Source organism: Camelus ferus, chromosome 26, assembly GCF_009834535.1.
Source record: "Camelus ferus isolate YT-003-E chromosome 26, BCGSAC_Cfer_1.0, whole genome shotgun sequence".
NCBI lineage: Eukaryota > Metazoa > Chordata > Mammalia > Artiodactyla > Camelidae > Camelus > Camelus ferus.
In genome coordinates this window covers 7,642,674-7,668,985 of record NC_045721.1, presented here as the reverse complement: position 1 = coordinate 7,668,985, position 26,312 = coordinate 7,642,674, and the positions used below count along the sequence as shown (strand labels likewise).

The window sequence follows — 26,312 nt, the reverse complement described above, 5'->3', positions numbered from 1 at the left end:
CCATGTCATTGATGGCATGAATGTAGTTCTGGCATGAATGTCGGTTGGTATTTTTGTTTACGATAATGAATAAAACAACAACACAAACATGTCAGAACATCATTCATTCATCAGTGACATGAGAATGACTTCTTTGTGGAACTGGGTAACAATTTCAAATACTGGAAGACTGTTTCTTCAATTTGGAGACTATTTATAATGTAACGGGTACAGACATGATGCAATTTTAAGTTTAACCTGCATTAGTAACATTCTCCACTGTTTTCTTAAGTCTAGGTACAAAATAATAAATCCAGCCCAGATTTGTGGCGTTTTCCAACTTCCGTGTTATAAATACTCCCACCACGACCAGTTTCAGGCTGTCAAGGTGACACCACTGCCTGGGAAGTCGGGAAGGTGTGCAGTAGCCCGCCACTCTGCAGGATTTCTACCATACAGGTAAAACAGGTGTAAATAACCCCAGGCGTATAGGGAATAGAAAACTGTAGTAAAATAATCAAGGAGTGATCAAAATTTTGAGCATTTTTAACCTTTGTTCTTAAGCAACTTATTTAATTGTACGATTATACAATTTGACTTTTCATAGTGATTGTTTTTAACAACCAGCTGACAAAATTCCTAGAAATTTGACAGCTGGCTCTCATGAGCCAGGAAGAGCCAGCTCGAGCCCATCACTGAGTCTCTGCGATGGGGAGGTTTGAAGACAACACAGAAGGGGATTCAGGGAGCTTGGGAGAATACTCTCAGACTTGAGACCTAAGAAAGGTCGATGTCACCTCTTGACCAGGCAACAGGAAAATGACAGACGAAGTCATAGCAATCACAGTGGAATACAGAACTATTCCTGAAGTGAGGAAAGAACTAAAAAAGTCGTCCTACCCAACAGCGGCCCTCCGCGGGGACATGGCAGGGACAAGGCAGGGAGGCTAAGGCAATGACAAGTTGACAAAAGGGAAAGGAGGGTGGGGAGGGCGGACTCCAGTGCAGGCACCCTCTCCAGAACCTCTAACGCCAGCAGTTGGGCTGTTGGACAACAGGGTAATGAGAATATTAAGGAAGGTCAACAAAAATATTTAGCCAAAGAGCACACTCACCAGCAGTGAGAGAAAGAAAACAGGAGAAAGCTAACCCCTGCGCTCCACCCCCGATCATGGCAAGCTTTGGGGGAAACTAAAGGCAGAGTAGGGCTATGAAGCCTCTGCCTTTGGTTTGATGTAAGCGATGAGTCTTAATCTATTACTGCCCATCTAAACGGAAGAGTAGCTTTGTTTGCTTAATTAGGATTTAGTCATTTTAAAGCTAGAAAATCTATCTGAAGATCAACGGACCAGGGAGGGATTTCAGAGATAACCTAGTACCATCTCCGCATTTCCCAAGTAACTGTAAAAATTAATTGAGACTTCTGGGTCCAGGAAGCAGAGCAGAGTAGACATACTTTTCCATATGATTTCTGAAAAGTACAACTAAACATCCTTCACACAATATATAAAACAAGCATAAAAAGACTGAAAGACGGAGAGAAACACCACCTGCTAGGGAACTGAGTACCTGAGAAGTGACACCGAGGAGTTCCCCGGGGTTTCTTTTTTTCTAATAAACACAAGACTTGGAGCTGAGGATGCAGGCAACTAGAAAATACCAAAGAATTAGGAAGGGACAGCCTAACAAGGTAGAAAACTATTAAGACAATAACCCTTCTACTCTAGTCAAGAATCACAGACACCAAAATCAGAAATGAAAGGGGAGATATTACTACCAATTTTACAAAAAAAACAATAATGGCCTATTAAGAAATCGGATAACCGAGGTGAAATGGATGAACCCCCAGAACTGTACAACCTACCGACACTGAATTAGGAAGAAACAGACAATCTGAGTAGCCGCACGTAGGGCTGCCACAACACAATACCACGGACGGTGTGGCTCCCACAACAGTTTATTTTCTGACGGTTCTGGAAGCGAGACGCCCAAGATCAAGGTGTTGGCAGGTTTTGCTTTTTCCTGAGGTCTCTCTCCTTGGCTTGCAGATGGCCACCTTCTTGCTGTGTTCTCACAGTGTCCTTTGCACGTGCATGTGTGTGGCGCCTCTGTGTGTGTCCTCATCTCTTCTTATAAAAATAAGTCATGCTGAACGGGATCACCCTAACGACCCCATTTTAACTTAATGACTACTCTGAAGGCTCGAGCTGCAAATTCGGTTACATTCTCAGATATTAGGGGTTAGGCTTCAACATATGACTTTTGTGGGGACACAATTCAGCTCATAACAACTAATAAGGAAACTGAATCAGTGATCAAAACTTCCCAAGAAGAAAAGAGAAGCCCCAGATCAGATGGTTTCACCTGTGAATGTGACTAAATATTTAAAGAAAAATTAACAGTAATAAAGTGGCACACACCTCCCCTCCCCCTGCTGGAGTAGTGTCAGAAAATTCAGCTAAAACAAAAGGTTTAAAGAAGGTCCAGAGTCTTAAAACATAACTTTAAAATGCCTAGGTTTGAATCAAAAATCATTCATCAGATTCAGAACCAGGAAATCTCAAACTGAGTGAAAAAAGCAATCAGTGGATGCAAATATCAACATGGCAGAGATGTTAGAATTTTCTGGAAAAGATTTTTTTTAATCGTTTTTCAACAAGCAATATAAATACGCTCGAAACAAGTGAAAAATAGAAAGTCTCAACAAAGGAATGTAAAGTTTCAGGAAAGAAATAGAAGGTTTAAAGGAAAACCAAATGGAAATTTTGGAACTAAAATATACAATAGCCAAAAAAAAAAAAAAAAAAAAAAGCTCAGTGAAGAGGCTGAACGTGACGCATGGAGGGGATGAAGGAAAGAATCAGTGAACTGGAAGACCTAATCTGAACAACAGAGAAAGTAGACTGAAAAGAAAAAAATGCACAGAGACTCAAGGACCTGGTGGACTATAACTAAAGATCTAAAATGTGCACCTGTGAAGTCTCGGAAGTAGGAACACACAGATCAATCAAATAGAACAGAGAACCCAGATGTAAACTCACACGAATACGCCCAGCTGGGTTTTGACAAAGATGCAAAGGTAACGCAGTGGAGGCAAGAGCCTTTTTAACAGACAGTACTGGAGCAACTGGACACCCACAGGCAAAAACAAAAGGAACCTTGATCTAAGTCTGATACTTTATATAAAAATTAAAATAAACCACAGATTTAAATGTCAAATGTAAAACTATAACATTTTTAGGAAAAAAATAAGAGAAAGTCTTTGAGATCTAGGGCTAGGCAAAGAGTTTTCAGACTTAACACCAAAAGTTTAAGTTTCCTGAAAGGAAAAATAACATACAATTAAAAATAAAGTCATAAAATAATACAGTCAAAATCAAACCTTTTGCTTTGCAAAAGACCCTGTTAAAGGGGTAAAGACAAGCTTCAGAGTGGGAGAAAATGTTTGCAAACTACTCATCTAACAAAGGACTAGTCCCTAAAATGTATTTAAAACTCTCAAAATTCAACAATAAAAAAGGAAACAATACAATTAGAATATGGGCTAAAGACATAAAGAGACATTTCCTATAAATAGAGACAGTAAAAATCCCATGAAAAGATGTTCAACATTATTAGCCATTAGAGAAATGCAGATTAAGTCCACCATGAAATATCACTACACACCTACTTAGGATGGTGAAAAGTAGAAACAGTGAGAGCAATAAATGCTGGAGAACGTGCAGGAATACTGGCTGACTCATATGTGTTTGGTGGGAATGTTACAGCCACTCTGAAAAAAGCAGTTTGCTAATTTCCTTAAAAACTAAAAATGCAGCTACCATATGACCCAGCAATTGCACGTCTGGGCATTTATTCTAGAGAAATGAAAACATATTTTCACATAAAAATCTATGTCAAATCTAATTTTAAAATGTTTAATTGCCTTCTTGAGGGTTACAGGGAACTGTAAAAGCAGTCACAGGACCAGATCTCTGTCCAGTCCTCTGCCTCGTCACTGCATCTGGTTCATTATACCTGGAATGGCATGTAAGTTTTGTCTTCATCTGACGGAGGGCGGATGGTTGAAACTCTGTGATGAGAAGGATTCCAAGGCATTGGAATTCCAAGGTCAGCAGGAAAAGTTAACTAGCTGTGTCTGCCATGAGTAAAACCAGTAAGCGTGGCAATATACAAGCTTCATATTTGCCAGTTATAAACTGAAATATGCTGCCTCACCAAACACCGAATGCGAAAACCGAAAGGGGTATTAACAATGACCATATACATAATAACCCTTTTATTTTACTGATGAGGAAACCAAAGAAGTAAAATATAAGAGAGCCAGAGCCCAGGTTTATCACCAAGCCCATCCTTGCCCTCAGTAGTAACTGATTAGATATTTCAAGTCCATGAGTTTTCTCTTTGAGTGGAAGGGATTTTCCTTGTGCAGTTATTTCTCACAAACAGCTTTTTTTTTTCCACAAAAAGCTTCTTGATGTTGGAATTTGTCCTAGGGAAAATGGGAGATCATTCTAGTAAAGGAAATATCCAACTCCAAAAATTTTGGAACAGAATCTCTTTCATACACATCATCTGGAGTGCCAGGCTAAAGTTTTCAGAGACTATCTGGCCTTATTTTAAAAAGTACAAGTGTTCTTCATTGGTGTTGTGGGAAGTGGCAGAGAGACGTGAAAATGTGGTTCTAACACCCACAAGCCCTTTGCCTGTGCAAATCATCACCCTGTGGGGCTGGGAATTTACAGGACCCTTTTCAGGCTTCCAGAAATAAGAGGTTCCCTTTGCCCTGCTAATATCAAAGAGATCACTAACACTGAATGAATGGAGTCAAATTAAAATTTTCAGGTTTCGACACTCTTATGTTTTAAAAGGGAGAAAGAAGGCAGTTGCGCAAGCCCTGTGCCCCTGAAAACAAGGTGTGCTAAGAGACCTGAACTCACTGGTGGCAGCTTTGGTTCCATGTGCCTTGAGGTTTACAGAAACTCGGTCTGAAGCCTCGCTGTAGCGAGCACATATGGATGGTTAATGAATATGTAAGGATCTGAGGATCAGGCCGGGGTGAGCAGGCCTGACACTTGATCTTCTGGGTGAAACGCATAACCCAGCTCACAGTGAGCCTCCTGAAAGCTTCCCGGGCCCTTGCTGCTGCCAGCCTCCCACCTGACCGGCAGGCACCAAAAGCTTCAAATTACAGCAACTAATTGGATGAAAGCGGAAATGCGTCCTTCTAATGGAGGGAGAGATTAATGCCCTGATCTTTTCCCTTCACTTGCTGAGGCAAAACAAAAACACAGATGAAGGCTGTGATGCAGAAAAGCAAATTAGCTCTGCTTCAGAGCCACAGGAATGGATATTCCAGCTAAACACTAAGGTGTTTTAGAGACCACAGACACATCAAAAGGACAGAAAACCACCCAAGATAGCAATTACCAAATTATCCCTGAGACAATCGACAAATCCTTTGCTCAGCAAAAGTGATCAGTACAATTTACCTTCATACATAGATCAGTCACTTTGCACCTAAAGATAATTTCATGATGGCCTGGCTTTATGATATTTTTATATCTTTGACCCCCGATATGGGTCCCAGGAATAAATAGAGCTGAAAAATAAGGGGCTCAATTTATTCTATTTATTTTATTTTATTATAATAAAGATTTAATGTGGAATTGTCTAGTGCAATTGAGAATCATGGCTTAGCCAAAAGAGTATCTTTTTCATGAGTATTTTGTTGCTCCAACAGATTTCTTATGGACTAAGAGAGTTTGTATTAAAAACATACTTGCAGTTGATTCAGGAAAGAAGACTCTGCTGACGTCAACTCAAGTTACCAAGAGAGGTGCAACTGAAAATGTATACGGAGTAATTTCATCTTTTTATTAAGTTACCCGGATGAAGAGGGCAATGCTACTAAAGGGGGATTGAGACACTAAAATTCAAAGAAGCTTGAAAGGGAGATAAATTTGATTTATATCGTTTAAAAGATAAAGTCTGAGATCAATGTTCTGGGCGATTTTCGTCTAACAATTAATCAGCACGTGTGGTGTATTTTAATGTTTTTTATACTCCATGTTCAAGGGATGAAATCTGTGGGTGCCTGGAAGAGGTGTCATCCTGACGGAGGGGAACAGTAGGGAGTGAAAAGGGAAAAGAAGACAGTAATGGGGCCATGACAGCACTTGGTATTTGATACATTTTAAAACATCAGCCCACCATTCAATGCAGGGGAAAGGAAAAGAGAAAACTCTGAGTGGCACCCAAAATGCCTAATTGTGAGCTAAGTGTCCTCTCTGCAGTACTGACCTCATTGTTTTAGATAAACTTCTAGACCATCATCTTTCAGCATCTGAGGGTTTGGTTCACAGTGTCAGCCAACAAACCCATCTCTCAAGCATCAATTAAAAGTGGATTAAACCCTCCATGAATGGCCAGCATGGAACAGACATAATATTCAGATGTCATGAAGAATACACCAGCTCCATGACCAAAAAAAATGCTGCCTGTCCATTTTATTTTGTCAGCTAAGGGATCTCTAAGTACATCCTTTGGAATAATTCTGTTCCTTTAAAAAGTATATTGCAGAATGATCATGAAATTTGATCTACATCTGGGCTCTTAGATAAACAAGTTTATACTGTAGAGCACAAGAAACTATATTCAATATCTTGTAGTAACCTATAATGAAAAAGAATATGAAAACAAATATATGTATGTACATGAATGACTGAACTATTGGGCTGTACATCAGAAATTGACACAACATTGTAAACTGACTATATTTCAATTGAAAAAAAAAGAAAAGAAATCTAGACTCAGCCACTTAAGTCGCTGTGTAAATTTGGATAAGTTACTTGACATGCTGCCTCTGTTTTCCCATCTGCAAAAAACAGAGTAATAGTATTTTCACTTACAAAGTTGTTTTGAGACTTGAATCACATGACAGCCATATGCAAAAATGTTTGGAACGTAGTAGATACATATTGAGCTATAGAGAATGCAAAGACAGACACAAACCCCCTAAGACAAGATAATCTAGGGGATGAGATGCAACTTGGGACCATCCTAAGCAATATACAGACACACGTTAAATAAATGCAGAGAACACAGACGGCCCCCATAAATGTCAGAGTTACCTGGAGCAACCAAAGGTCATTATGAGGCAGGCTAGTCAGAGAAAGTTTCCAAGAGATTTTAGTTCCTGGCAAGGGAGTATGATCTCTCCATAAAATCTGAACTTACTGTACATTGTTGGCATTTCAAAGGCATACACAGCTCCGAAGGACTTCTTGATTGCTTTACCCAACTTTCCGACACTTTGCAATATTACCTATTCTTCAACAAACATTTATCAAAAGCCAGCTGACTTCCAGGTGTCCTTTCTCCTGGGCCTGTCACCATCTGTACAGAAACAAGAGACACCACCCAGGCTTTCTCATCCCCTAGGGAAAAAAAGGAGCTCCACCTTGACCTTCTGCACTCAGCACTCTGAACTGACACTTAGCTTCCTCTTTTAAATGTGCTAAAGAACTAAGTGTATGCTCTTTGGTTGCATTTTCTGAGTGCTTATTGTCTTCTCTCTTAATGTACCCTAGCCTCCCCAAATATTTTTTATTACTACATATTATATCTACACGTCTACCACCAGCACAAAAACTTGGCAAATTAATTATCCAAATTAATTATCTATGCTTGGCTTTAACTTCTGTTTTAAATTATAAGGACTTGAATTACAAGTATCAGCACATGAGAGGGGTTTTAAGATAGAAGGAGGCTGCATTCATCCTCTCCCACAAATACATCAAAAATACATCTAAGTGTGGAATGATTCTCACAGAATACCTACTGAACTTTGGTAGAAGTTCTTGTATAATTGGAACGATAAGAAAAATTGTCACCAAATCAGATAAACAGCAAGGTCCTACTGCATAGCACAGGGAACTATATTCAATACCTTGTAATAGCCTATAATGAAAAAGAATATGAAAAGGAATACACATATATGTATAACTGAATAACTAACTGTACATCAGAAATTAACACAGCATTATAAACTGACTACACTTCAATTAAAAAAAAAAGAAGTAACAGTACGTGAAAATATGGCCTACATTTATTGCTAATTTTAAGTGGGAAATGTTTTAAATCAAACACATTTGTAGATACTCAAACACTTTTTAATTTACTCGTGAGCAGGCTTTAAATTAAGGCAGAATATGCTACTTAGACATCATTAACTTTGGTAATGTAAGTGTGTATAGGTGGGATTCAGATTCATAAATGAGATTCATTCATTTATTGATTCTGCCAGGCACTGTGCTGGGCACTAGGAATATATACAAAAAGTGAAACAACAAAAAACAAAAACACCATCTGACCTTCAAGACAGTCTGCAGGAGACAAACACATAAACAGATCATGAAAATTACTAAGTAGTATGTCCTGTCACAGACACTGCAGGACAGGTTCTCCCTCCTGACGGCAGGCGCGTACCAGACTAGGCTAAGACAAGGGAGCAGGAGACATGATATTACAACGAGACAACTGGCAGAACCTGCCTGTGGGACTGCAGCACTGCACTGCCTAGAACACTGGGGGGGCCTCTTCCCTCCGCCTGGGGTGGTGTCCAGCAGAGGGCCTGGCAGTGCAGGGACTCTCACCTGCAGAGAAGCAGCAGGACTCTGAGTCTCTGAGAAACAAAACATACGAAGTCTCTGATCAGCTGAAAGAAACCAGAGAAGGAGAAGCTAAAGAAATGTGGCAGGAGAGTCACTCCCAAAGCCCACCTCCTCCTTATAACGCTTAATTGAGCCAGAAGGTAGAACCAAAAGTTAAAGAACCTTCCCTGTGTTCTTCCCCATTCCCTGTAGGTGTGCAGATGTGCACATCTGTAAGTATGTACACGTGAGCTTAACCTGTCAACGGTTCAGACCATTTTGAGGAATGGGTTGCACTGTTCCTGCCTTGTCTCCACTAGAGTGCCATCTTGGTGATCACAAAGGAGAAATGTACAAGGTGTCATGAAAGAAAAGAAGAGGACATAATAATCACCTCTGAGAGTATTAGGGAAGGTTTCACGGAGGAAATAATTTGAGCTGAGTCTTGAAGGATAAATAGCGATTCATCAGATACTCCAAGCAGAGGAAATAAAACAGTGTACACAAAGATGCAGTGGTATGAAGAAAGCAATGAGTATTCAGGCAACACATAATGAGTTCAGTATAGCAGAGCCCAGGGGCATATTTATGGGGGAAAGGTAAGAAGTGAGCTTGGAAAGTCAGGGACGGGTTATATTAGAAGAGTCATACACCAGAGATTGACACATTGTAACTGTACTTCAATTTAAAAATATATATATATATATATACAAAAAAAATTTTTTTTTAATTTAAAGGAGTCATTATCCCAAAGGAGATGAGTGGATATTAAATTAAAGGATGCTAAGCTAGGTAGAGTTTGACATACAAGAGAGAAGTTTTATTGAGAGAAAGGCCCCAAAGTGATCTGACCACAAACCTGACACCATATAAATATATTGGGAAAAGGCTACGCACAGGTCAACTGAGCTGCGAGGTGGAAGGATGTGGCGTGTGACCTTGCAAGAGCTCCACGGAGCTCCTGAACTTGGTGGGACTAGACTGCAGTTGGTGTAGCTCTACACTAAAACAACAGCAGAAGGAAGGGACTGATGTGAATACATTAGAATTGCTAAGTGGGATGGGTTAACAGGGGAAGAGAAGGCAGAGAAGGAATACAGATGATGCCCAAGTGTGCGATGTTGGTGATTAGACAGATTTACGGGGGAAAGATCTTGACTTTCATTTCGTTGAGGTCGAGGGGTCTGGACTGCTTCTAAGTCAAGTTTCCCAGTGGGCAGTTGAACATACATACTCGATCACGAGCAGAAACATGGCTTTGAGGAGAAAAAAGGATTTCTGGTGTCAGAAGACATATCAGTGAGTGTCTAGGGCTGTGAATAAGGGAGTACTGACTACAAAGAAGAACAACGGGACTTACCGGGGTGACGTGCACGTCCTATATCTTAACTGGGGTGGAGGATATAGAGCTGTACACGTGGGAAAGAATTCACTGAACTTGAAACGGGTGCACTGTAGTGTATGTGATTATAATGCGGTAAAGTCCACTTTTTAAAATGTTTTGTCGTAAGTAAACTAATGACAGTTGAAAATGTGAAGTGGATCAGGTGGATGAGAAAGGTTACAGAGCGAGGAAAGAAGAGGACCCAGGCTAGAACTGTGCAGATGGGGTAAGAGAAAGAAAGTCACAAAACCTTTAGCCAGTGTTTAGTGTTTAGTCATGAAACAGAACTGTACCATTTTAAAGCTCTTTGGGGCCTTACATGTCATCTAGTTCTACCTCACTTTACATATGAAGGAACGGGGGTTCACAGTAGGGTAAAATGCTTTGCTCGAGGCCACAAAGGTAGTTAACAGCCAGCAAAGGCAACCCAAGACGCAAGGCAGGACTCCTGGGCCTGGGGAGGCACTGTCCTGGACCACTCCATCAGTGGGACTCCAATGTAAAAGGACACCCTACACCACAAAAAGAGGTCCCACTAGTGTCCCACTGAAGTTGAGCCATGTATTTCTTTCTCTTTGTTACCTCTTCCTTGTGCAGTGCACATCAAAGAGCCACCTGACCCTAAGAGCTTGTAAAAGGGCTTGGAAGGAGACAGGTGCTCCCGATTGCCACTACCTGAGATTTTGGAAGTAAAAGAAATACCGTTAGATCAAGATGTGCACCACTATGACTGAAAACAGGAGGCGTTTTCTTCATCACACGGCTATACATCTGCAAAGCAGGGTTTTTCCATTTTGTTTTCCTGGGATGTTACATCTCTGCATACTGCACAGACAATTTAAGACAAATCAAATAAATGAACATGCCACATGTCAGTGAACATCAGGACAGAGGAAGTGCAGAGAAGGTACTGAACAATTTATCAAGCCAGGCACCACCTTGTAATTTTTATTTTCTTTTACTTTTAAAAAAAAATGAACTCGCATAAGTGAACTTTTATTTATAATGAGAAAAGAGACAAAATGTTGACTTCATTGGTGAATACCGAACAGATGGAACAGAAGCATCTAGGGGAGAGGAAACAGACAAATGTGGTTGTCATGGTTTCTCTGAGATGCAGTAAACAGAGGGACCCAAATGGACAATGAAATCCCCCACTGGGAAAAAAACCACATGCCGCTCCTTTCTTTCTTAGATAATTGCCAAGCTCACTTGGAATGCCTAGAGTCCATGGGAGATGCTGCCACTCACCTCTGGCTGTTCTCATGTTTACCCTGGAACCACCCTCTCCTCCTGTATAACAGACATCAAACAATTAATGCTACTTCCGATTAACTAATTACCGTAGTGGGCAGTGCCCTGCAGGAATCTGTGAAACACGTAAACCTGAGAGAAGCTGGACACTGCCTGAGACCAAGTTCTCTGTTTAATTGGGAGCAGCTAGCACGAATGCAGAGAACAGCACTGTAGAAGATTGGTAAATCCTGGGAACATGTTCAAGTTCCCATTCTTAGCATCTCTTTCCAGTCATCTCCAAATTCACCTAAATCCACCTCCACTGTATTCTAGGTAACATGTGAACCATACAATAGCTTGATGTAGCTGCATTGTCCAGTCATGGCCCCATCATTTGTTCGTGGGGGTGTTCAAAAGGGAGAGAATGGAGGTAAAGAGGGACCTCATCTTAAGAGCTTTTTTGAGGCTCAAACTGAAGTCCAATGCGATGAAGACTGTCTCTCTATGATGGCAAACAGGCAGTTGGAAACTCAAATGTCTGGCTGAACTCACGTTTTGTCTGGAGGTTCTGATCACACTGACACGAGGTATTTTCCAAGGTCATCGCAGAGGCTGCCAGCGCTGAGATCAGACTGTTCAAACCCAAGTTCGACAGCAGTCCCCGCCTCGCTCCTGCCAAATCAGATTCCTTCTTGTCCACACAAGATGAGGGGTTGTTTTCTCCTGGTTTTCCAAACTGTTCATGAATGACCCTCCAGTTTGCAAAAGGGCTGTCTGTGCAGCCCGAGCAGAGCCCCTGTGTCGAGGTGAGGATCGTGTTTATGAAACACTGATTCTGGGGTGATGGGTGGTGTGGCTGCGGGCACCTGAGCCCACCGCAGGCAGGAGGAGGAAGACTGGTTCACCTTGGCTGGGCTACCCGGCTTCCGAAGCCAAGAAGAGCAACTTTTAGGTTGTTGAAATTTACCTCTCTCATGAGTCTGTCCCCAAAGCCCAAAGCCTGCAACATCTCATTTCCTGTTTGGGGATTTCCTGAAACCGAAACGGAGATGTTGGCCTCTGTAAAGAAACCCGTGGAAAGAAAAGCTTCTTCTCTGGAACCATGACTGTGAGCAGCAGCTGCAGCATTGCCAACCTGATGCTCTTTTTACATCTTCCCAGAAGGTGCATTTTCCACGTCCTCTTCATTGCCCAAACCTTCTGTTTCTTGTCATTCTCATTCCCCCAACCGCCCGCAAACTTTTTGAAAATGTGAAAGCCTCTTATAATAAAGTTTACTTGGAGGTGTTGCTTTTCCAAAAGATGGGGGCAGAATATGAATTTTGGGAACTGTGTCATTGCCTATAATTGCAAAATTAAAGGAAATTCTGGATAAGCCTCAAATTAGAAAGAATCACAGCCCTGCTGACTGCTGTCTTTGTTTCTCAGACCTGGGACGTGTGTGGGGAGGGCGGAGATGGGCATAAGTAGGCAACAGGGAAATGACATCATACCCTATTTTCTTTGACCTTTAAAGCTCGTTTTCCATAACACAGTTTTACTACATTTTTTTTCTGAGTTTCTGTTATGAGCTCCACTCCCCAGCAGTCCTCTGTGAGCTCTGCTCTGCCAGCCCTCACTTCAGGGTAGTGGAAGCATTTGTGTGCACAGAGTTGCATGAGCCTCTGAAAACAAATCAGGTGTGAAACCATCAAATGGAGGCCTTCTCAAAGATGGGGATATCTTTTAAGGCCAACTTATAGGCTTTTCCAAGTGTTTAATTTCTCAACATTCAAACCAAATTATTTATAATTCCAACATCACAAGAAAGTTTCTGAAGACACACATTGACTTATAAGTAGGCTCCCTTCCCCTAGTAAAGAATTTCACATTTATCTTAAAACTAAGAGCAGAACTGAATTCTTCCCTGTCAGTGGGATAAAGGGACATTTTATTTTTTCAGGAGTACTGCAAAGAATTACAGCAATCTCCAGCTCTCCCCATGGGAGAAAACAGAGCATGGCGGAAAGAGTATACACAAATAAAACAATCTTGGGTTTGAAACTTGGACCTGTCGATTACTGGTGTCACAGCACTGGATGAGCTGTGTTATCAGGGCTTTGTCCTGCTTCACTCTGTTAAACTAACATCACATTTCTTTTACTACAAGCTTCCACCTTTCCTATCTCCAAAAGGTTTTTATCTCCCTTTCTAGTTATTCTGATAAAAATCTAAGAACATTAGGGACCTAACTAGTCAAAGGAATTTTTCTTGGTTTGAATTGCCTTACAGAGAGAAAACTGCTCCAGGCTAATACTGAAGCTGGGATGCAGACCATGAAGGGGGAAGGCATCTGTGATTATGCTTCGTGACTTAAAGATGGTCACCTAAGTGACCGGTGTTCTCCCAGACTAGCAGGTAATATTATTTCAGTGGTGAAAGGAGTCTTACTAGTGGTGTGTCAGCTATGCACACGATGACTGAATGCAGCCTGTAAGAGCAGACACCTTCAGGTGCCACAATGAAGTGACCGTTGACTCGCCCCACCTCCTTACTCAGGGGTTGAGCCACACAGCAGAACTGCCCGCCCAGTGAGCTCCCCACGGCTGTTCCCACTCCCAAGTCACTTCTCACTCTTGCTGGAAATCACACGATGTTGACCGAAGAAATGACTCCTCTTCTGGGGAACAGGAATAGAACAATGGAGCAAAAGATGAAAAGAACTTGAGAAGCGCTTGGCTTCTAGACTGGCCAGCTCACTTCAAACGTGACCTCCCAGTGCTTTGAACACATCTTGTCAATACAGCACGTTTAATACATTCTATCAATAGAACCCATTTATATCACATCTCGTGTTTCAAAGAGAGTAGCAGAAACTCAGGAAGTAAATTCCATCTTACGGGGCTCTTACAGAATAAAGAAATAAAGACTCCCTGGAAGTGACTTCTATTTTGCTGGAGTATTTCCACTTCCACTCCCCTGCTAGAACTAGAATGTAAGCTCTAAGGTGCCAGCGGTTTTGTCAGTTCCATTTATTGCTGTATCACTGGGGCCCAGAATAATTCCTGGCACATATTAAATGTTCAATTAGAAAATACTGGACACTTCAATAAATTTCAGGCTGCCTGACATTCTGAGTGACCCAAATAATGATCATTTCCTTGATACATTTTAAAAATATTTTTCTTGTTCTTTCATACACTTTTTTTCTTGTTTTCCCATTGGAAAAAACCAAAGGCTTCTTTTTCCCTCATTGAAAGCTCTGATTGTCTTTTATCTTACCTCAGTTTTCAAGTGATCAATAATTTTAAAGTAATCCATTGGAAATTCCATTTTCACTTATGGAACTCTTCAACTGAAAAAATAATTTAATTTTAAAAATTGCTCTCTGAAAGACTTATACGTGGAGAACTATAAAACATTGATTAAAGAAATTAAAGATGATTTAAAGAAATGAAAAGATATCCCATGCTTCTGGCTTGGAAAAATTCATATTGTTAAAATGCCTATACTACCCAAAGCAAGCTACAGGTTTAATGTAATCCCTATCAAATTACCCAGGACATTTTTCACAGAACTAGAACAAATAATCCTGAAATTTATATGGAATCACGAAAGACCCAGAATTGCCAAAGCAATATTGAAAAAAGGAACAAAGCTAGAGGCATAACCCTCCCAGACTTCAGACAAGATTACAGAGCTACAGTAATCAAAACAGTGTAGCACTGGCACAAAAACAGACACATATGGATCAGTGGAACAGAATAGAGAACCCAGAAATAAACCCACATGCCTACGGTCAATTAATCTTCGACAAAGGAGGCAAGAATATACAATGTAGGAAAGACAGTCTCTTTAGCAAGTGGTGCTGGGAAAACTGGACAACAGCATGCAAATCAATGAAATTAGAACACTCCCTCATTCCATACACAAAAATAAACTCAAAATGGCTTAAAGATTTAACCATAAGACAAGACATCGTACACCGCCTAGAAGTCAGCGTTCAGTTTCTGAAATACTGTACTTGCTATGTGATCAAAGGCCAATGTTGCCTATATTTTCAGATGAAAAAGTGAAGACTGTTAACTAGCATTAGTCATCATTTTCTTCAACATTTCTGAAAATGTTTCTACCCGTCTCGACACACCACTTTGAAAATCAGTATTTGGGAATAATCTAAGTGAAGGGTCCTGACGCCCTAACCAGAAAGTTGCCCTGCAGGAAGTCCCTCACAGCATGAGTCATCCTCACAACAGCCCCGTGAGGTGGGACACTTTCTCAATCATATTTCAATAATAGAGACACTGAGGCTAAGAAAAAGGTGTGATACAATGAGGTCAACACAGATAAAACACATGGAGAGCTTCACATGGAACTTAGAAAGCAGAGCTCCTACTGTGTAGCACAGGGAACCACAGTTAATACCTTGTAATAACCTATAATGAAAAAGAATATGACAAGGAATACATATGCTGTATACAATCACTACGCTGTATACCAGAAACTAACACAACGTTGTAAACCGACAAGACTTAAAAAAAAATTTTAAAGTTGGGGTTTAAGACATACATGCAGCATATAAACACTGAGTATTTGCTTAAGGCATTTATGAAGGAGAAACTACCTGATAATATCTCACCAGCGGCACAAATCACAACTTGGGCTTTCTTTTAAGAGTGGGAGAAGAAAGGAGGGGAGAGGGGAGGGGAGGGGAAGGAAGGGAAGGAAAGGGAAGGGCTGGAAAGGAAGAGAAGAGAAGAGAAGAAAGAAACAAGCATACAAACAAAAATACCTCACTTAATACACAACTTAAAATCTGGCCTTTAACAAACAATCCCCCTTTCTAATCCTTTTCCTTTTGAAATTATCAGATAAAATGGCAGAGAGATAAAATCCTTTCCATCCCCAATCCTACCCAATAAGTATGCCTCTTCCTCTAATGAAGAGTGGGCTTCCCTTGCTAAAAACACATGATGGCCCTTCACTAGTTTGTTACTATCTTGGTAAAAACACCTATGAAATGAAGCTTCTTAAACAATTAAAGAATGTTACACAGAAAAGAACTTCAAAGACCAGCCCTGCCACTTCTTCCTGGTACAAAAAACTAAGGACAGGGAGGTTAAGAGACTTGTACAAAATCACATTCCGTTAATGGCAGAGCTGGGATTGGGAGCAACCCAGTCACAGGGGAGAAGCAATGGGACCCTTCCTGCTTCCAAGAGAAAGCAGTGGTCTCAGTCCTCAGTCCTCTGGCACAGCGGAGGGAGAGCCACGGAAGGAAGAGACTGCCCTTGGCAGGGATCAAAGAGCAGGTGTGGCCGAGGGCGCTTTCCCAAGATTCCCCCTCAGGCCACATCAGGGACAGGTGTCCCCAGGACCCCTCCTGTCCTCTGGAACTTTTGTCTTTCCACAATAAAACATACCAAAGCCATCGCACGGCGGGTGGCCACAGGCTGTGGAGTGATCTGCACGCCTCCCCACGCGCACAAGGAAAGAGAATGTGAGCCAGTGTTTTCTGCCTGGTCTTTGGTGGAGCTCCAGCAGAAGCCCCAGACAGACAGATGGACCTACTCTGTTAGACAGGGAATGCTCCCAGACCGTTGGGGCCGCCCACCGCTGCAGGCCGTACATCACCCCCAGAAAAGACAGATCAGCCCCAACACGGCGGAGATCCCATGGGCAGGCACCTCTGCTCGCCCAGGGATCTAAGCGCACAGGAGGGCCACCCGAATCAGTGACTTACTATTCCTCTGTGCAGAATAAGGGACCCTTGGGAAGTACTCACCGATCAAAACACACAAGGAGACACGTCTTCGCAAGACGTTCCACGTTAGGGAGGAGCAGGGGGAGGAGACAGGGTGAGGTGACAATAAGAAAAGTGGAGAGGTGGCTGAGAGTCTGGAGAAGGCAGAGACGTGCTATGTTCTTTAGATGCGAGTAGCTAGAAGAGTGCTTTCTCACAGCCTTCCGGACCCACTCACATCCCTGGACACGGCCAGCGGGGCTCTCTCACTGCCAAGTTCTCACACACTGCATGTTCGTGCTCAGCACCAGGACCCTGGGCTCGCCAAATACCAATAAATGCAGACGGTCAGGTGAGGATAAGCGTCCATGGCTACGTGCTCTGCCTTCCTTGCAGGGTTTCCTGGCAGCAAGGAAAACGCTCATCTGCATTAGGCGAATTTCCACAAAAGGTGGCAGGTACTTGGGTCCATACTGAAGGTGACCAGTTGTCCGTAAGAAATATTTACTTTTTTAGTACAAACAGTAGAGAAGTGAACCCTAAGGGTAATTCAATCTATCATTCGGTAGAGCTCATTATGAGTACTGCAGCAATTAATTCTTACCCTAAGGATAGTCAACAGAGCAGCTGTGACATTCAAATATTAAGGCAGCCTAGAAAATAAAACTCGGACACTTTCTGGTATTAGTCCTTGAATACTAGAGCCCAAAACTCTTGAGCTGAGAAGTTTTGGTTCCTATCGACCAGCCTCCTTAGTGCCTGGGCTTCTTTCTTGGATTGTTGGAAGCTCGGTATCCACATCTCTCGCAACGAGCTCCGGCGTGGGGCCAGGGGTGAGAAAGAAAACCTTGTAGGCTCCGGACAGCTCAGGTGGGTAACGTCTGCCTGCCACCTTTTGGGTGGCAAGCCCTGCATTAAGAGAAGAGGGCACAAAAAGATTTAAAAATATGAGATGAGTTAACACAAGTCTCACGTTCCCTAAAGCAAGTACCCTCACTCCACAGAGTCCCCACAGTTACACTGCCGAGCAGCTGAAGGAGAAAGCAAGCATCTGACGTTAATTGAGAATATTCCGTGCACTGGATACTCTTCCAGGCACGTTACTCAGATTGCCCCATTTATGGCAGTAAACATACCAAATAGGTACTAAGTAGGTATGACCACCCTGTTCGAAAGAGACGGAAGCTAAAGCTCCAAAAATTTTTGTAAGTTGCCCTGAACAGTGTACCTAAGACTGACCCCAGCTCTCTAAAGCGGTCCCCTCCCTCTGGATACTGTTTGCTAGTCCGTTTATTTATTCATTTTATTTCCCCCTATATCCCACTGCCATTACCACCCTTCCCACAGGCAAATATTTTAATGCATTTAATATAGGTCTCTGTATTTAAATGTCTCTGTGAAAAAAAAAATGTGTTCTCCTTTTCTGGGCACTTATTTTTAATGTACTTACACGTTCCTACGTCATATATGTCATTCTGTTACTTTTTCACCAGGCGTTGTTGGCACAGGTACATCTAACCCCTTGTTTTTCATGAATTTCCACTGCACTCTGTCTCCTACACCAAGAAGTTTCCACCACACATTAATAACACCTAGCATTTGCACAGGACCTCCGAGCTTTCACAATGCTTCCTAGGGACATGCACTGCTCTGAGCTGGTCCGAGCTTTGTCTGGTTTATTTCCATGGACTCCTAACGAGTCTCCTTGACTCCACCCTTAATCTCCTTCAGGCTAAACTCAGCATCTCTTCCCACTGCAAGATAAAGTCACAGTCCTTACAGTGGCCTGTAAGACCCCCTCAGGATCTGGCCCTCCAATAATTTTCTGAAGGAGGGAGAAAGGAAGGAGGAAGAGGGACAGACAGACAGACAAATTCCAAATGGCAGCTTGAACACACACACCTAATTTCATTTTTTCCTGAAATGCCATTACTATGAGAATAAAAGAATCATTTTTAAAAGATATTAACCTATAAGAAATGGAAGAATGGACAAGGGCAGAAGAGTAAGAAAATGTCAAGAGACTGGAAAGCAGAAGGGAAAACAGTGAAATCACTCATCAGATTAAAAACAAAACAAAAACTGAATTGTGAGGCAGCAGGAGAATGAGCTGAGAAGTAGCCTGCTCTGGACTGCAGAACCTGGAAGGCTCAGGAGGCAAGAGATACTCCTGGAAGTGGGACAGGGGGCAAGAGATAAAGAAGGATCAAGAGAAAGTGTTTACAAAGCAGTCAGATACTCAGATTCCTTCTCTGACTCCTCAAGGCCAGGAGTCTCCCTTCATTCTCTGGAGAAGTGAAATACAAGATCTCTGATCTGGGAACATGAGGTGAAGCTGAGGGCAGTGGTGTGAAACCATGAACAGGATTCAGGGATATACGAGCATCAGATACTCAGACCCTCCTGCCTGCTTCCTGCGATCCATTATCAGAATGCTGGTAGTCGAGCCTTACAACACAAGCAGGAAAATGAAGAGTCCGTCACTGGGAAATATGTTATGTCCAGGAAGACATAACTCAGGATTCCCTAAGGAAATCACCTAGCCAAATCACCCTGAAATGAAGCTTACAGCCCGTATGCCCCACTCATTCTCAGAGCTGCCAATCAAACCACCCTAGCATGAGCAGGTTACCAAAATCATCTGAGAAAAGTTACCAACATGAAAGACAGAGACAAAGAAAAAAACTTTAGGAGATAAAAGAAAACCAATGAAATTATCAGATGCCAGAAAAGCAAATATTAAGAGAACAACAACAAAAGAAAGATCTTAGAAGATAAATATTAACAAAAATGAAACAATCACTAGAAGGGCTGAAAGACAAAGTCGAGATATATTCCATGAATTAGCAGAAAAAGAAAAAGAAACGGAAAAAGCATCTGCATATTGGAACCTCCTGGACTGTTTCTTTAACACTAGAGGACAAATCTCAGAGGACCAATATACTAATACCAAGAGTTTCAGAAAAGAAAGAGCAAAGGAAAGAAATACCCAAGGAAATAATTTTAAATCTTCTCCCCAGATTAAAGGACCCAAGTTTCAGATAGACAGGGCCCATTGAGAGCTCAGCACAACAAAAACAGTCTCTTTTATGAAGTTTCAGAACACAGGAGAAAGAGAGAGATTCTACAGCCTTCCTGAGAGGATAAGATCAATTCTGAGGGTCAGAAGTTAGGATGGTTTTGGATTTCTGGACAATGACACTAGATGTTAAAAAGCAATGGTGACTAACATTAGCAAGTAAAACTTCAAGGAGAAAAGGGATATTTGCATAGCCTCAAAATATCTTCCCCTCCTCAAATATTTATTAATTATTGTGGTGGTTTTAACACGTCCACTAATTATTTTCTACTCTTCCCTCAAGAAGGTGATGCTTAACTCCCCTCCCTTTGAGTGTGGATTCAAGCGACTCACTTAGTGGAAAGAGAAAATTAGCAACTTCATGGCGGAAAAATCAGGCAGATACCACCTTAAGCAAGGGACCAAGGTTAACATCACCAGTTATACATCATGTTGGTATCATTCATCCCCTGATACGATACAGTGAGAAGACCCTCTTCAGCCCTGCAGTATTACCAAATCCAAAACCCAAGTCTTAACATGAGAAAACATCTGGCAAACTCTACTGAGGGACATTCTGCAAAACACTAACCAGTCCTCTTCAAAAGTGTCAAAGTTATTAAAAATAAGGAAAGGCTGAACAACTGCCACAGACTGGAGGAGACCAAGCAGACATGATGACTACAATCTGGTGTCTTGGATCTGATCCTGGAACAGACAAAGGATATTAGTGGAGAAGCTGGGGAAATCTGACTACAGTCTGTGGTTCAGTTAATAGCAGTATTAACAGTCAATATGAATTTCTCAATGTTGACAGTTGTGCCACAGTCATGGAAAACATTAACATTAGGGAAAGCCAGGTGAAAACTATCTGGGAACTGTACTGTCTTTGTTAACTCTTTCGTCAATCTAAAATCATTTCAAAATTAAACGTGTTTTTTTAAAGGCAATAACAAAATGCCTTCAAAATTCTGAGAAAAGCTGACGTCCACTGTACATTTACTTTCAGCTAAACTATAGCTTAAATGTTAGAGTAAAATGAAGACATTTCAGATATCCCCCTTCCACCCTCTCAGGAAGCTAGAAGAGGGTTAGCTTCAACCCAAACAAGGCATACAGGAAACAGAAGTGCCAACACACAAGAGAAAAAGACAGAACAAGGATTGAATTAGTGATTTACAAATATAAAAATAATCGAATAAGAAGATAATTATTAACTAGAGGGAAACAAAACACTGTACAGGCAAGGGAAACAAACCACAGCAGACCACATGGCTCATCTCTGAATAGGTTACATAATCATGGTCACATGAACACCCAATATCAAAAATTTAGTGTATAAGCATGTGTTTAGAAATATTGATTCAGAAACCAAAATAATAAGCTAAGTATGGTGATAGGTGGCTGCTTCTGGGCAAGGACAAAGGGGAAAGAAGTGGAAGACTAGTTTTGGTTTGGTTTCTTATTTAACCAACTTTGCAGAGCTACTTGATGCTTTAACCTATGTGCATATATTTCTTTTTCTAAAAAAAAAAAATTTATGTGAAGATACTAGGATTTATAATGTGTTAGGTAATGATTAGAATCTTCATTCATACCAAATTCAGAAAGCAGAGCAGAAAGACCAATTTGAAATATAACAATGTGGGTGCTTACCTATGGTTGGATAAGCATATCCTCTCTTCCTTAAAACTCCCAAAGGAAATATATGAGAAGATACTAGGGGTGGTTAGCCTGAAAAAGAGATGACTTTGAAAGAACATAAAGCTTCTTTTGAAGCATCTGAAGTAACTATAGATGGAAGAGTGAACTAACTTGCTTGGTAGAGCATGAAGGATGGAATTGCCCAAATCCTCCCTTCTCTTGGGAACCACTGACAGATAATCATTGAGTTTGGCTTTCAAGAGACTGGAACCAGAGTTAGGGATTCTTTACCAAGACAAAACTGAGCAAAAAAAAAAAACCTGAACATAAATCCAAACCATCAGGAAATTTTAAGACTTAAGATCTGGGAAGTCTAAATACCAACCCAAAGTTCAAAGGACCAGAGGCAGGTTCAAAACTGGGGTTACTGTAGTCAAAGTTCATGGCTGAGTAGAGAGTGTATTTGGAGCACGAGCAGAGTCAAATAAAGTGGGCCCAAAGCAATTACCACAAAACAACTCTGGAGAGGCCATTGCTCACTTTTATTGACTGACAGGTACAGATGTAAGGCTGTATCCCAATGAACTACAGTCAGAAGCAGGTAGCTAAGAATGAACTATGGAAGTCTGGGTTCAATATAAAGACCAATATAACTGTCGAAACTAACAAAAGATAGTCTTCTCCCCTGAAAACTAATAAAATCGCCAGCACTTAGAAATGTTCCAACATAAATTAGTTGATGACTTGTTCATGATACTTGAATCACCCGTCAGCTGGACGTTGTACTGACCACATAATCTTCAAGGAGCTTCCCAACCTTGACCTTGCATAACTGTCCATATGAGAAAGTCAGTAATAATACTCTCTTTCCTTGTCTGCCCACTCAAGAGTTCTCTTAACAGTGTAGGATTAAGTTCCATCTGAGGTGGCATCATAGAGAAAAGAATTTTGTGAAATGGACTCTTTTAACTCCAGTGTTCTTCCAGAAATAGTCCACAGTATGACCTGAAGGAAGTGTGTCTGATGAAATAGTTGTGACATGTTTAGAAGTAGCTAACTTTCAGCATCCCAAATTGCCTTTCCAGCTGAGGTCCTGGGCAAAGAAACACACTGTTTCTAAAGTACAATTAATAAATATTTTGCTTCCAAGGAGAATATGGCTCCTATGTTAACAATAAGGAAGAAGTCAGATAATCTACAAATTCATAACTTTTCTTGAGTCCGTCGGGGAACTGAGATCACACGGCAACAAAGTAGACTGAATTCCACAGTGAGAAGCCTCTCCAGGGAAAGATGGATACAGGATCTATTTCACCTTTGGTAGAACACAGGAGAAGGAGGTGACCGCCACGCAAGTAGGTAACAAGGGATCAACTAAACTTTTATCAAATCCTTAAGGTATGGGCTACCTTGTCAGCTTGGAATAGGTGGAAGCCCTAGGCATAACAGAAGAGTTCGAATTCACTGAAAAAGCTCTTTTCCATGGACCTCCATCAGATGCTCAGAAGGAGACTGGGGCCGGGGCAGGAGACTGGAAATAGCCCTACTCCTTGGCTGAGTGCAGGAAGGGTGGCCAACTCCTGCAGGGGACACTCAGGAAGCCCATTCCACCTCCCCAGATCCTTCCCTCATAAAGAGAAAAAGCCTTAAGCCACTGAGGAAGCAGTAGCAAACCTTCTGTCCCCAGATCCAAGGAGAAAATCTACCCTTCCCCAAGGCAAAACATCTATCTAACGGTTCAGGGGAAGCAGGGAATCATTTGGGGCTGTGGATCCTACAGTGATACCAGAAGTCACCTACCCTGGGGGGAATGATACAAGGCAGAGTTTGGCTGCTGTATGAAGGAGAGGCAGGAACTGAGAAAACTTCACTGCTGAGGTCCAGGAATGTAAAGCCTGTCGAAGCCTAAGGCTGCCAAGACAACAAAGAACCCACCCTGCCCACACCCTGAGCCCACAGCTAAGTCACAAGCAACTGCAGTTTCCTGCTGATGGAGGAGCGAGAACAGGGAGACCTCCTCTGTGACACAGCAATGCAGGAACCACCGAAGCTGAGGGCACAGGAAAAGTGCTGAGAGAGACTACTTAGCCCCAGGTCCCACTGTAAGCACATGTAATAGTGCTTAGTTACCAAGTAATTATTACGACTGGAAAGATTTGAAGCTGTGGCACACTAAAGATAACAGTAGCAACACAAACCCAAACTTAGCTCTACCCCCGACTAGACCAGCTTAACCTACACACATTAACAGCCCAACAGAGAAAAAGGTATGCCCATTTCTGAACATAAATGGTATTTACCTCAGTCTCTGTACTTCTAGACATGATGTCCAGTGACCAATCAAAAATCATGAGACATATTTTTTCAAAAAACTGTCAAGAGATAAAGCGATCGACAGAACCAGACTCAAAGATGACTCAAATGTTGGAACCATTAGGCAGGAACTTTAAAATAACTATCAGTAATATGTCAAAGAATATAGTGGAAAAGGTAGACAACATACATAAGGGGAACTTCAACAGAAAGATGTAACAGAAAACAAGAGTCAAATGGAAATGGTAGGATTCAGCAGCTGAAGGGATATTGAATTAGGTGATCTCCGAGCTATTTCAACCCTGGCATTCTATGATTCTCAGACCACCACTTCAAGAAGGTAAGAGAAGAAAAATCAAAATAAGGAAATGAATGACTTACATAGAGAAAACACGAGGCAGCTGATAATCACCCAGTTGGAAATGATCCTTTAAATCTTCAATTTAAAATATAAAAAGAATGAGAAATTACTACACATACCTCTGGCTACCAAGTAAATTCTATTAACCTACAGACAGACTGTCTGCTCTGTTTATTTTAGATACAAATAGGAAAACTCTAAATTGTCTTGCCTTTTAGAATCATGGCATACTGAATCTTTCCTTTTTCTTAGAAATCCTCTCCATTTTCATACCTTACTTATAATTCTAACTTCAAAAGATCAAACTACATACAACATCATGTTTAATCTTTATGAAGAAAAATTTTGACCTGAGATATGTCTGTGGGGTGACTTTTAACTGCTGACATTTATCATATATGAAGAATAGGTCTTATACTTACTAGATATTAGATAAAAGTGCATTCCCAAAAAAACTGTAGAGTAGCTCTTTCTCTCCTGGCAAGTGTCCGTTTGATAACTTAAGGTTATTATTTCTTGTAGTGATTTAGTACCATCACTAAAATGACAGTAAGGAATTTTTTAATAAAGCACAAATTTACAGGGACAAACAAAATAAGAGAGACAACAACAACACATTTTTGGAAGTTTCAGAGTTAACAGATGGGGGGCAAACAGTGGGGGATTATCATGAACTGAACTTGCCAGTAGACCCTGAGAAAGCTGAGTTCTAAAAAGCAGTGGGGAGGCAATAAAGGAACTCAATGTATAATGCAGAGCCCAGAGTCCCCAAGACATTCGGGAATTTGGTGGCATAAAGACTCTCAGGAAATTAGTATAAAGATGGGGCTAAAAACAGAAGAGTTGCTTGCCATTTTTGGTAAGAAGCAGTTAAAGCTTCTTACCAATTAAAGCCCCAGCTCATCCCTCAGCACTAACAGGAAACATGCTCCCCACCCCGGCAAGATCTGAGGTGCATTCTCCAAAGAAAGTTGAACAGGGGTCTACAGACTAGGGGAGAGTGGACATAGGTGAGGGCCAGGGCAATGCACTCCAGCTGACACCTCTTCTGCTCCTGAGCCTCTCAACCTCAGCTGTCTCTTGTTCCAGCTGCGCAGAGCTCCAACCAACTGTGTGCCTCACCTCCTCCCATGTGACCCCCACTTCCTTTCCTGAGATTTAGCCAAGCCTGTGAAACTCTATTGAGCATCCATATCACACGTGTACAACCTGGAAGTGAGAAAGAGTTAAGCCCAGGGGGCTAACTTTTGATCAAAGGGAGATTGGAGCCCCAAAGGAATGGTCCTGAGATACATACATGCTTCTCAGAGGTGGAGTCCCAAGAGTTAACCAATACATCCCACTTGGAGGCACGCAGCTCAGTACATCCTCATACTGGCTCTCGCTCCTTCACTGCTTTACTCATCTGTCCCTCCCACCCCCATTCTAGGGCTGCACTCGCCAATAAAATCAAAGCGTAAGTGCCTCACCTTCCATGACCATTTCCTGTGGAACCCAGCTTAAGACAGTTGGTACCAGAAGCGACCCCAGAAAGCATGACTCACCTGATGACAATGAGGTCCCACTGCTGGTAGTAAATCACCAACGAAATTAATAAGCCTATCATCTGTTTTATCATCACATACGTGAGAAAAGGAGAGTCCCTGCTCAGAGAGGAAATAGCTTAAATGCCAAACAAGGACCTGGAGGACCTGGCAAGGATGTACTGGCAAGAACTAGAGCACGTGTAGGAGTGTATCTTGAGGGGGTTGGACCAGGTGGGCGGAATATAAGTGAAATAGGCCTTTATGGATCTGGAGGGATTCACCTATGATATAGAACTCAACGTTCTGGCAAGTACGCCCGAAGCTGGTCCTAATAGTTTGTTGAATGGCTTTTAAAAACTTACATATGCTGACACTTTACTGTAAATGAGACAGAGATGCCTGTCAATGGATATTAACATAAAAAGTTGACTGGAA

At 41.7% G+C, this 26,312-nt stretch overlaps 1 protein-coding gene across 3 annotated transcripts in view; it reads right to left on the bottom strand.

Moving 5' to 3' along the window:
- The window catches only part of FUT10 (fucosyltransferase 10), a 359,041-nt gene that overhangs the window by 293,981 nt on the left and 38,748 nt on the right, over positions 1 to 26,312 (bottom strand). For all 3 annotated transcript variants that reach the window (XM_032468336.1, XM_032468337.1, XM_032468335.1), the window contains one exon: positions 17,018 to 17,884. In XM_032468336.1, coding sequence (XP_032324227.1) covers positions 17,660 to 17,884 — 225 coding nt within the window. In that variant the 3' untranslated portion in view covers positions 17,018 to 17,659. The remainder of the gene's footprint in view (positions 1 to 17,017; positions 17,885 to 26,312) is intronic.